Source organism: Entelurus aequoreus, linkage group LG17 (genome assembly GCF_033978785.1).
Source record: "Entelurus aequoreus isolate RoL-2023_Sb linkage group LG17, RoL_Eaeq_v1.1, whole genome shotgun sequence".
Lineage (NCBI taxonomy): Eukaryota > Metazoa > Chordata > Actinopteri > Syngnathiformes > Syngnathidae > Entelurus > Entelurus aequoreus.
The window spans coordinates 3,132,409-3,145,718 of NC_084747.1; the positions used below are offsets into that span (position 1 = coordinate 3,132,409).

The 13,310-nt window shown below is 38.3% G+C and overlaps 2 protein-coding genes across 2 annotated transcripts in view; both read left to right on the forward strand.

Moving 5' to 3' along the window:
• The window catches only part of kank1a (KN motif and ankyrin repeat domains 1a), a 453,264-nt gene that overhangs the window by 324,635 nt on the left and 115,319 nt on the right, over positions 1-13,310 (forward strand). The gene's annotated exons all lie outside the window — the stretch shown is intronic.
• Positions 1-13,310, forward strand: part of LOC133631818 (kremen protein 1-like) — a 135,108-nt gene that overhangs the window by 97,324 nt on the left and 24,474 nt on the right. Inside the window, exons 10-11 of the mRNA XM_062023978.1 lie at positions 2,496-2,649; positions 2,730-3,062. Of these exons, the coding sequence (XP_061879962.1) occupies positions 2,496-2,649; positions 2,730-3,062 (487 nt within the window). The remainder of the gene's footprint in view (positions 1-2,495; positions 2,650-2,729; positions 3,063-13,310) is intronic.

Consider the following 13,310-nt stretch of genomic DNA (forward strand, 5'->3'; position numbering starts at 1 on the left):
TGTGGTCAACACAAGAAAATAACCATCTTAGTAGGAGTGTCCTGATACAACTTCTTCACCGATATTGGAGCCTTGAGTATTAGCTGATACCGATATTGATCCAGTTTGATATCAGCAGGAATCTTACCTACTTTATTATTTTGTATTGTGGAATGTTAGAAAAGGTTTAATCAAGTTGAAATTCCTCGGAGAACAATTGTTGGTATAAAAAAAACGCTAACCTGTTTATTTCCCATCTGGATTGGACTTATGCTGTATTTAAGGTGAAGTGTCTGTGTAAGGTGGGGGTTAGCGGGGGGTGTAGATTGTAGCGTCCCGGAAGAGTTAGTGCTGCAAGGGGTTCTGGGTATTTGTTCTGTTGTGTTTATGTTGTGTTACGGTGCGGATGTTCTCCCCAAATGTGTTCGTCATTCTTGTTTGGTGTGGGTTCACAGTGTGGCGCATATTTGTAACAGTGTTAAAGTTGTTTATACGTCCACCCTCAGTGTTACCTGTATGGCTGTTGACCAAGTATACCTTGCATTCACTTATGTGTGTGAAAAGCCGTAGATATTATGTGACTGGGCCGGCACGCAAAGGCAGTGCCTTTAAGGTTTAGTGGCGCTCTGTACTTCTCCCTACGTCCGTGTACACAGCAGCGTTTTAAAAAGTCATACCGATACTGATAATTTCTGATATCACATTTTAAAGCATTTATCGGCCGATAATACCGGCAGTCCGATATTACCGGACATCTGTAATGTATAGTAATATGTAACTGTAATTATTGAACACTTGTTTATATTGACCAATGTGCTGTTTTAGACTGTAATATTGTTCAAGTAAGGACACTTATTATGAATGTTTAACTTGTGTGCTTAGCTGTTGTGTAGCCGCTAGCTCTCAGTAGCCTATAGTCTACCATGTTTACCTTGTTTAAATGACTTGACTAAAATACAAAAAAAAAGACCATACTTGTGTGCTTATTGGAGGACATTTAGATTTGAACTGGCTGTCCTACTTTGCCCAAGTAAATGCACTGTAAAACTGGTCGTATCGGAGCTCTTAAATCTGCGGGTTTCGTGGTGAAACAGCTTGAAAATCTCCAAAGTGCTTAGTGAAAGGCCTACTGAAAGCCACTACTAGCGACCACGCAGTCTGATAGTTTATATATCAATGATGAAATCTTAACATTGCAACACATGCCAATACGGCCGGGTTAACTTATAAAGTGACATTTTAAACTTCGCGGGAAACTTCCGCTTGTAAACGTCGCGGTATGATGACGTATGCGCGTGACGTCGCGAGGTCAAGGGAAGTGTTTGGACCCAATTCAAATACCTCTGTTTTCTTCGACAAAATTCCACAGTATTCTGGACATCTGCGTTGGTGAATCTTTTGTAATTTGTTTAATGGACAATGGAGGCTGCAAAGAAGAAAGTTGTAGGTGCGATCGGTGTATTAGCGGCTGGCTGTAGCAACACCAACACCAGGAGGTTGTGTTGTGTTTTGAGCAGGATAGCAGACGCACTACAGTGAGTAAGCCCGCCGCCGCATCTAAGTTAGCTTCTGTTTTTTTAGCCTCGCCTATCTGAATATTATTAATCGTGTATTTACATGTTCATGGTTTAATAGTATTGTTGATGTTCTGTCTATCCATCCAGTCAGGGTTTTTTTTTATTTAGTTTCTATCTGCATTTGAGACTGATGCTATCACGTTGGCTACGTAGCTAGGTTAGCTTCTATTTTTTTAGCTTCGAAAAGCTGAATATTATTAATCGTGTATTTACATGTTCGTGGTTTAATAGTATTTTTGATCTTCTGTCTATCCATCCAGTCAGGGTTTTTTTTAATTTAGTTTCTATCTGCATTTGAGACTGATGCTATCACGTTGGCTACGTAGCTAGGTTAGCTTCTATTTTTTTAGCTTCGAAAAGCTGAATATTATTAATCGTGTGTTTACATGTTCAGTCACTGTGAATGTCCATTTCGCGTTCTCGACTCTCATTTTCAAGAGGATATAGTATCCAAGGTGGTTTAAAATACAAATCCGTGATCCACAATAGAAAAAGGAGAGAGTGTGGAATCCGAAAATGAGCCAGCTTGTACCTAAGTTACGGTCAGAGCGAAAAAAGATACGTCCATCACTGTCTCTCAAGTCCTTCACTGTAACGTTCCTCATCTACGAATCTTTCATCCTCGCTCAAATTAATGGGGTAATCGTCACTTTCTCGGTCCGAATCTCTCTCGCTCCATTGTAAACAACGGGGAATTGTGAGGAATACTAGCTCCTGTGACGTCACGCTACTTCCGCTACAGGCAAGGCTCTTTTTTTATCAGCGAGCAAAAGTTGCGAACTTTATCGTCGATGTTCTCTACTAAATCCTTTCAGCAAAAATATGGCAATATCGCGAAATGATCAAGTATGACACATAGAATGGATCTGCTATTCCCGTTTAAATTTAAAAAATTCATTTCAGTAGGCCTTGAAGCCTGAACATGTTGTGTCTGTGCAGCTCGCCGGCATGGAGTCGGGGTACGCTTGTTTCTGCGGCAACGAAGTGGACCTGCAGGACCACGACGAGTCCCCCGGCATGGAGTGCAACCACGTGTGCTTCGGCGACCACACCCAGCCGTGCGGCGGAGACGGCTGGGTCATCGTCTTCGACAGTCAGTGGCCGAGTCGCACTAAACTAACTCCAGTTACCCGTTCTTCCTCCCAATGTTTTGCCTCGCTGTCTTCATAACAGCCCGGGTGGGGTCGTGTGGGGGGAACCTAACCTCCCCGTCCGGAGTCATCTACTCGCCCGACTTCCCGGACAAATACGGAGCCAGCCGTGTCTGCTACTGGACGGTGCAGGTGCCCGGATCCTCGGCCATCCTGTTCAACTTCACCTTCTTCGACATCTCGGATCAGGCCGACATGGTGGAGCTGCTGAACGGCTACACCAACCAGGTGGTGGCGCGCTTTGACTGGCGCAGCCCCCCGAGAGAGGTGGTCAACATCACTGGAGACTTCGTCATCGTTTACTTCTTCTCGGATCGCACCAACCAAGCCCAGGGTTTTGCTCTGCTGTACCAAGGTAGGTTTTCACTGCAGTGTTTCCCATAAACTGCCAAGACACCTGTGGCGGTGGGGGCGTGGCTATGGGCGTGGTCACCATGACACCATCGAGTAATTTGCATAATTTACTACAATGATATGATTTTCTCGAAAAAGGCTCAAAAAATGTATACTTACTAATTAATAATAAGTTTTGTTTTAAACGTCCATCCATCCATCCATTTTACAATATAATTACAACACTTTATGTACATATTTATATACAGATTTGAACAATAAGTTATTCACTGAAATATATTTATTAATCGTGGTTCTTACAAAAAATATATCTTATAAAATATAGAAGCTAAAATGTCTCTTAAAGCTCTGCCCCTTTAATTAGTGCATACTAAATAATTTCACTTTAGCCTACTACTACAACCATATTATTTACCAGCAACATAAAGTGAAACAGAGGCAGAGGTGTCCTGCCACAGTCAGTAACAAATAAACAGAAAACAGTAGTGGTCAAATACAAATAAGGCAACAAAGGAAGTATCCTACACTTCTCTTTTGTAAAATAAATGTGAACAGCCTATATGGGCATCTACATCAACTATATGATTTGCCTGAGAAGCTGGACAGGACAAAAAAAAATAAATAATAATAATAATAATCTATTTGTGGCGGACGTAATTCTTTCGTGGCGGGCCGCCACAAATAAATGAATGTGTGGGAAACACTGCACTGTTGTTGAAGACTCCTGTTGTGAGTACGATAAAACACGTACGTTTCATTTCTTGACTACTAAATTGTCTTTGGTGTCTACATGTATCTGCTATGTGTGACTGCCATCTACCGGTCACACTTATCATTGCACCATTTACCAAATAAAATTGCTTCGAGGTCGGTAAGCAAAACCAGAAGTATTCCGTGCATTAGGCGCGCCGGGTTATTACGCGCACTGTCGAGTTTTGAGGGAAAAAAAGGATTTTAAGTGCGCCTTATGGTCGGGAAAGTACGCTACATTAGGTCTGTTGTTTGTTTTTGTGCCTTTTGGATTCAGTGAAGACAGTAAATAGTTTTCAAAAAGTCTTTATTTGTAACATTGTTAAAGTTGTTTATACGGACACCCTCAGTGTGACCTGTATGGCTGTTGACCAAGTATGCATGGCATTCACTTGTGTGTGTGAAAAGCCGTAGATATTATGTGCCTTCAAGGTTTATTGGCGCTCTGTACTTCTCTCTACGTCCGTGTACACAGCGGCCTTTTAAAACGTCATAAGTTTTACTTTTTGAAACCGATACCGATAATTTCCGATATTACATTTTAAAGCATTTATCGGCCGATAATAGCGGCAGCCCGATATTATCGGACATCTCTAATTAGGGATGTTGGTGTCATGTTTGTCCTCCTACAGAAACCATACTAAAACAAAAAATGTTTTTTTTCTCCCGTCTTTTTTCCATTTTCATACATTTTTGAAAAAGTTCCAGGTAGCCACTAGGGCGGCGCTAAAGAGCCGCATGCATCTACAAACCCCGTTTCCATATGAGTTGGGAAATTGTGTTAGATGTGCTACCAAGACAACATATTTCATGTTCAAAGTCATAAACATTTTTTTTTGTTGCAAATAATCATTAACTTTATAATTTGATGGCAGCAACACGTGACAAAGAAGTTGGGAAAGGTGGCAAAAAAGACTGATCAAGTTGAGGAATGCTCATCAAACACTTATTTGGAACATCCCACAGGTGAACAGGCTAATTGGGAACAGGTGGGTGCCATGATTGGGTATAAAAGTAGATTCCATGAAATGCTCAGTCATTCACAAACAAGGATGGGGCGAGGGTCACCACTTTGTCAACAAATGCCTGAGCAAATTCTTGAACGGTTTAAGAAAACCCTTTCTCAACCAGCTATTGCAAGGAATTTACCATCTACGCTCCGTAATATCGTCAAAGGGTTCAGAGAATCTGGAGAAATCACTGCACGTAAGCAGCTAAGCCCGTGACCTTCCATCCCTCAGGCGGTACTGCATCAACAAGCCACATCAGTGTGTAAAGGATATCACCACATGGGCTCAGGAACAGTACAGAAACCCACTGTCAGTAACTACAGTTGGTCGCTACATCTGTACGTGCAAGTTAAAACTCTCCCATGCAAGGCGAAAACCGTTTGTGTGTAAAGGATATCACCACATGGGCTCTTTTTTTGAGGAAAAAAAGGATTTTAAGTGCGCCTTCTAGTCGGGAAAGTACGCTACGTTAGGTCTGTTGTTTGTTTTTGTGCGTTTTGGATTCAGTGAAGACAGTAAATAGTTTTCAAAAACTAAGTTTTTTGAAGCTTGTAATTGAGGACTTTAACTAGTTGGTGGTATGATAGGTTGGGTCAGTCCTGGGATTGACAGGTTTCAGCTCTAGGGTGGGTTCCAGCCCCAATAAGGTCCTCATTGGCACGGTGGACTTTTTTTTGCGTTGCTTTGACTTTTTCCATTAGCTCGTCGGCGTCTGACGGCCGGAGGCGATGCTGCGTTCTCAAGTCATATTTTGCCTCCTCTGTTGAAACGTCCTTATCGAGCCGCCGCAGCCCGCCTCGCCTCGCCTCGCTTCGCCCTGATGAAATGCACGGCGACTTTTTGAACGCCGCCCACGTTTCGGGAACACTGCGACTCCCTGATTGCGTGATCGCGCCGCGTGAAGCCGGAGAACAAAAAGCCTGCAGAGAGTCGCTGACCTCACCGCAGATCTCTCTTCTCTCTCTCTCTCTCTTTATCTCTCTCTCTCTCTCTCTCTCTCTCTCTCTCTCTCTCTCTGTCGTTGCGAATACATGTGGACCAGGGGTCAGCAACCTTTTTGAAAGCAAGAGCTACTTCTTGGGTAGTGATTAATGCGAAGGGCTACCAGTTTGATACACACTTCAATAAATTGCCAGAAATAGCCAATTTGCTCCATTTACCTTTAACTCTATGTTATTATTAATAATTAATGATATTTACACTTAATTGAACGGTTTAAAAGAGGGAAAAAAAATGTCAATTACATTTTGAAACATAGTTTATCTTCAATTTCGACTCTTTAAAATTCAAAATTCAACCGAAAAAAAGAAGAGAAAAACTAGCTAATTTGAATCTTTTTGAAAAAATAAAAAAAATAATTTATGGAACATTATTAGTAATTTTTCCTGATTAAGATTAATTTTAGAATTTTGATGACATGTTTTAAATAGGTTAAAATCCAATCGGCACTTTGTTAGAATATATAACAAATTGGACCAAGCTATATTTCTAACAAAGACAAATCATTATTTCTTCTAGATTTTCCAGAACAAAAATTTTAAAAGAAATTCAAAAGACTTTAAAATAAGATTTAAATTTGATTCTACAGATTTTCTAGATTTGCCAGAAGAATTTTTTTGAATTTTAATCATAATAAGTTTGAAGAAATATTTCACAAATATTCTTCGTCGAAAAAACAGAAGCTAAAATGAAGAATGAAATTAAAATGTATTTATTATTATTTACAATAAAAAAAATACATTTACTTGAACATTGATTTAAATTGCCAGGAAAAAAGAGGAAGGAATTTAAAAGGTAAAAAGGTATATGTGTTTAAAAATCCTAAAATCATTTTTAAGGTTGTATTTTTTCTCTAAAATTGTCTTTCTGAAAGTTATAAGAAGCAAAGTAAAAAAAATAATGAATTTATTTAAACAAGTGAAGACCAAGTCTTTAAGATATTTTCTTGGATTTTCAAATTCTATTTGAGTTTTGTCTCTCTTAGAATTAAAAATGTCGGGCAAAGCGAGACCAGCTTGCTAGTAAATAAATACAATTTAAAAAATCGAGGCAGCTCACTGGTAAGTGCTGCTATTTGAGCTATTTTTAGAACAGGCCAGCGGGCTACTCATCTGGTCCTTACGGGCTACCTGGTGCCCGCGGGCACCGCGTTGGTGACCCCTGATGTGGACACTTGAGGAAAGGCTAATGGAGAAAAGGGGGAACAAATCCCAGGCGGTACCGGACGTCAGCGAGACATTGGACACAGACGGACGTCAGTGAGACATTGGACACAGACGGACGTCAGCGAGACATTGGACACAGACGGACGTCAGTGAGACATTGGACACAGACGGACGTCAGCGAGACATTGGACACAGACGGACGTCAGCGAGACATTGGACACAGACGGACGTCAGTGAGACATTGGACACAGACGGACGTCAGCGAGACATTGGACACAGACGGACGTCAGTGAGACATTGGACACAGACGGACGTCAGCGAGACATTGGACACAGACGGACGTCAGTGAGACATTGGACACAGACGGACGTCAGTGAGACATTGGACACAGACGGACGTCAGCGAGACATTGGACACAGACGGACGTCAGCGAGACATTGGACACAGACGGACGTCAGCGAGACATTGGACACAGACGGACGTCAGTGAGACATTGGACACAGACGGACGTCAGCGAGACATTGGACACAGACGGACGTCAGTGAGACATTGGACACAGACGGACGTCAGCGAGACATTGGACACAGACGGACGTCAGCGAGACATTGGACACAGACGTCAGCGAGACATTGGACACAGACGGACGTGAGACATTGGACACAGACGGACGTCAGTGAGACATTGGACACAGACGGACGTCAGCGAGACATTGGACACAGACGGACGTCAGCGAGACATTGGACACAGACGTCAGCGAGACATTGGACACAGACGGACGTGAGACATTGGACACAGACGGACGTCAGCGAGACATTGGACACAGACGTCAGCGAGACATTGGACACAGACGGACGTCAGCGAGACATTGGACACAGACGGACGTCAGCGAGACATTGGACACAGACGTCAGCGAGACATTGGACACAGACGGACGTGAGACATTGGACACAGACGGACGTCAGTGAGACATTGGACACAGACGGACGTCAGCGAGACATTGGACACAGACGGACGTCAGCGAGACATTGGACACAGACGTCAGCGAGACATTGGACACAGACGGACGTGAGACATTGGACACAGACGGACGTTAGACTTGTATTGACAACGACAGTCGGAGTAACTTAGTTCCTCTGCGGGCTAAAAGGCTGTCATTACAACTGGGAGAAAAAGACTTCAAAGCTACAAACTGATCTAAATCTGATGGTTGTCATTGGAAGAAAGTGGCATTGTCAGAGTGGGATGAGGCAGGAAGAAACTACGCCTCACTGCACAAACCACAATGTCATTTGAAGACCATGTGCGTGTGTTCGGCATAGAAAACATGTGTTTTGTTGTTGGAAACATTGATGAATAGATACAAACATGGATGGATGGATAATGTAGCGTCGTGGGGTCCAAAGTGGGCCCTCAGGGAACATTGTCAGTCCACAGCTCGTTTTTATTGGCCCTTGTCATAGTCTAAGACCGTGTTGTTCAACCATGAGCCATGGGAGATTATGTGAGATCACCTAATTGGGTTGAAAGTAGAGATGTCCGATAATGTCGGACTGCCGATATTATCGGCCGATAAATGCTTTAAAATGTAATACCGGAAATTATCGGTATCGGTTTCAAAAAGTGAAATGTATGACGTTCTAAAAGGCCGCTGTACGGAGTGGTACACGGACGTAGGTAGAAGTACCGAGCAGTTGCGTCTCCCAGTCATACTTGCCAACCCGGGAGACTCCCGATTTTCAGTGCCACTACCGAAAATCTCCCGGGGCAACCATTGTCCCGAATTTCTCCCGATTCCCACCCAGACAACAATATTGGGGGTGTGCCTATTATTACATAAGTATTATTACTATTAGTATTATTTTTATTATAATTTTTTTAAATGATCATGATTATTATTACAGTGTTATTATTACATTATTATAAGTGCAATTATTCTTACAGAATTATTATTGTTGTTATTTCACTATCATTGGAATTATCATTAACTTTGTTTAGTTTTACCGGTAGTTTTTTTTTTTTATCGTAATACCATCATTTTAAATTGTACTATTATTTACATATAAAATATAATATGTATTATTATTATTTTTATTATCATTATGTAATTATTATTACTATTTTTTATTCTTATTATAGTTATTATTTTTCAATTACAATTATTATTTTTATTACAGTATTACTATTACATTAGTATAAGTGCAATATTCTTACCGTTTTATTATAATTATTACACTATTATTATTAGTATTATTATTATCATTCATTTTGTTTTGTTCAGGTGATTAAATTAGTTTTGCAGGTAATTTTATTTTCATCTTAATGCCATCATTTAAATTGTGCTATGATTTAAATGTAAAATATTACATTTGTTATTATTATGTAAACATTAATATAATTCTTTTTTAATTATTATTTTATTTTTTAAATAATGATTATTATTATTATTACAGTATTATTATTACAATATCATTATTGCAAATATTCTTACAGTATTATTATCGTTATTATTACATTATTATTATTATTATTATTATTATTATTATTATTATTGTTGTTATTGTTACAGTTTACATTTTCAATTAGATCATTTCTAGCCCTACAGCTAATAACTTCACGTCCAAACATGAGTTGAGCGAATCAGTTCTGATGCTGATTGATGACATCTGTGTGGGTGTGTGTGTGTGTGTGTGTGTGGGTGTGTGTGTGTGTGTGTGCGTGTGTGTGTGTGTGGGTGTGTGTGTGTGTGTGTGTGTGTGTGTGTCGGTGTGTGTCGGTGTGTGCGTGTTCTTGTATTTCTAACCTTCTAGAGACATGAAAAAGGAAAAGTATCTTCCATATGAGGAGGTGTGAACAAGTGATGACATAAATCATGGTCCCAATAACATTGCATCTAATAGAGAATGTCTCATTAGCGCCCCTGCTGGTGACATCTATCAAAATGAGGGTGGTCCCAAAAAGGAGGGATTTTTTCAAATTGACTGTGTGTCGCTTTTAAAAGTGCTCCTCCTCTGGTCAACATATGAAATAACAAGTGTGTGTAAGAAATTGAAATGCGCCCCCTTAAGCCAAAATTAATTAAAAATAAATAAATATATATGTATATAGAGACATACTGTAATAACTTAAAGTAAATAATGGAGATTAAAAACCAATTACAAACAAAAAAAATCCCCCCAAAAAATAAAATGAACTAAAAGCAGTCTTTTTCTCACAATGTGTCGACTTTTTTCTTATAAAATTGGCAACAATTTCTCATATTCTTTCTGTTTCTGTAATATTGCAATATTTTCTCATAAAAGTATTACTTTTTAATGCAAAATTGTGACATTTGTCATATAAAATTCAGACTTTTATCACATTATTGGCAATTTTTTTAGTTATTCATGTAAAACAGTGACATTTTTTTTAGTAAAATTATGACTTTTGTCACAATAAACTATGACTTTTGTCATAATTCTGCCAAGTAAAATTCCGATGATTATTATAATATTGCCAACATTTTAAGATTTCTTATAAAATTGTGACTTTTGTCGAGTAAAATGACGACTCTTTTTATGAAATTGTCAAAATGTTAAGCTTTCCTGGTAAAATTGGGACGGTTATTGAGTAAAATTCCCACTTTTATCATAACATTGCACAAATGATCCGTTTTACTTGTAAAATTCGGACTTTTATCACATTATTGGCAATTTTTTTAGTTATTCATGTAAAACAGTGACATTTTTTTTAGTAAAATTATGACTTTTGTCACAATAAACTATGACTTTTGTCATAATTTTGCCATCAATGATTATTATAATATTGCCAACATTTTTAAGATTTCTTATAAAATTGTGACTTTTGTCGAGTAAAATGACGACTCTTTTCATGAAATTGTCAAAATGTTAAGCTTTCCGGGTAAAACTGGGACTGTTATTGAGTAAAATTCCAACTTTTATCATAACATTGCACAAATGATCCGTTTTTCTTCTAAAATTCTGACATTTATCACATTACTGGCAATTTTTTTAGTTATTCATGTAAAACAGTGTCATTTTTTGAGTAAAATTATGACCTTTGTCACAATAATCTATGACTTTTGTCATAATTTTGCCAAGTAAAATTCCGATGATTATTGTAATATTGCCAACATTTTTAAGATTTCTTATAAAATTGTGACTTTTGTCGAGTAAAATGACGACTCTTTTCATGAAATTGTCAAAATGTTAAGATTTTCTGGTAAAATAGCGACTGTTATTGTGTAAAATTCCCACTTTTATCATAACATTGCACAAATGTTCTGTTTTCTTGTAAAATTCTGACTTGCGTTGAGTATGATGACGACTTTTATTACAATGCTGCCCAAATTCTAAATTTTCTTGTCAAATTGTGATCTTTTTCTTGTGAAATTCCAACTCATTTTTCACAACAAGCTTTTTTTATATTTGCATAGTTTGTATACAGTGTTTCCCATAAACTGCCAAGATACCTGTGGCGGTGGGGGCGTGGCTATGGGCGTGGTCACCATGACATCATCGCGTAATTTGCATAATTTACTACAATGATATGATTTTCTCTAAAAAGGCTCAAAAAATGTATACTTAGTAATTAATAATAACTAGAGATGTCGATATATGCGTTAAAATGTAATATCGGAAATTATCGGTATCTGTTTTTTTATTATCGGTATTGTTTTTTTTTTTTTGTTTTTTTTTTTTTTAATTAAATCAACATAAAAAACACAAGATACACTTACAATTAGTGCCCTAACCCAAAAAAAACTCCCTCCCCCATTTACACTCATTCACACAAAAGGGTTGTTTCTTTCTGTTATTAATATTCTGCTTCCTACATTATATATCAATATATATCAATACAGTCTGCAAGGGATACAGTCCGTAAGCACACATGATTGTGCGTGCTGCTGCTCCACTAATAGTACTAACCTTTAACAGTTAATTTTACTAATTTTCATTCATTACTAGTTTCTATGTAACTGTTTTTATATTGTTGTACTTTCTTTTGTATTCAAGAAAATGTTTTTAATTTATTTATCTTATTTTACTAATTTTTTTAAAAAGTACCTTATCTTCACCATACCTGGTTGTCCAAATTAGGCATAATAATGTGTTAATTCCACGACTGCATATATCGGTTGATATCGGTATCGGTTGATATCGGTATCGGTAATTAAAGAGTTGGACAATATCGGATATCGGCAAATAGCCATGATCGGACATCCCTAATAATAACAGTTTTGTTTTAAACGTCCATCCATCCATCCATTTTACAATATAATTACAACACTTTATGTACATATTTATATACAGATTTGAACAATAAGTTATTCACTGAAATATATTTATTAATTGTGGTTCTTACAAAAAATATATCTTATAAAAATATAAAAGCTAAAATATCTCTTAAAGCTCTGCCCCTTTAATTAGTGCATACTAAATAATGTAACTTTAGCCTACTACTACAACCATATTATTTACCAGCAACATAAAGTGAAACAGAGGCAGAGGTGTCCTGCCACAGTCAGTAACAAATAAACAGAAAACAGTAGTGGTGGTAGATAGACACAAAGCTTCATCAAACATCTGATCCACTGAACAAAGAGCTCCAAAAATCTTGATCCTACACTTCTCTTTTGTAAAGTAAATGTGAACAGCCGATATGGGCATCTACATCAACTATATGATTTGCCTGAGAAGCTGGAAAGGACAAAAAAAATTTAAAAATTTTTTTCGTTGAGGGCCGCCACAAATAAATGAATGTGTGGGAAACACTGGTACCGTATTTCCTTGAATTGCCACCGGGAATATAGTATTCGCTTGCCTAGAATTACAGCCGGGTCAAACTCGTTTCGCAAAACAATTAGCGCATGCTTGGCACTTCCGCCGGGTCAAATATGAGTCATTAAATGACTTCTACCTCCTGGTGGTAGAGGGCGCTAGTGATCCGTCTTGCGACTGCTGGTACTGCAGAAGACCGGTGCTGCAGAAGAAGACAACACGCAGCAAGAGTGAGGAGCCATTGTTTGCTTGGCCTTTTACCATGGAGGATTACATATCTAAAATAAAACAGTTTTCTAAACTGGACTTTCAATCGAAGCAGGAGGTAATACTTTAAGGAAGATCTCCATCGAGACAGAGAGACTTTTAAAACTGAAGAAAGATAAGGAAGACTTCTATAGGAGCTGCGCATGGACTCATTTATACCTAAAGGTAAGACCATAATAACGTTTTTTTTTATTAAATGTGATTTTCATGATAAAGTAAGCGCCGGAGTGAGAAGAAGTTTTAAAATAATTAGCGCATGCTTGCCAATCCCGCATGCTTT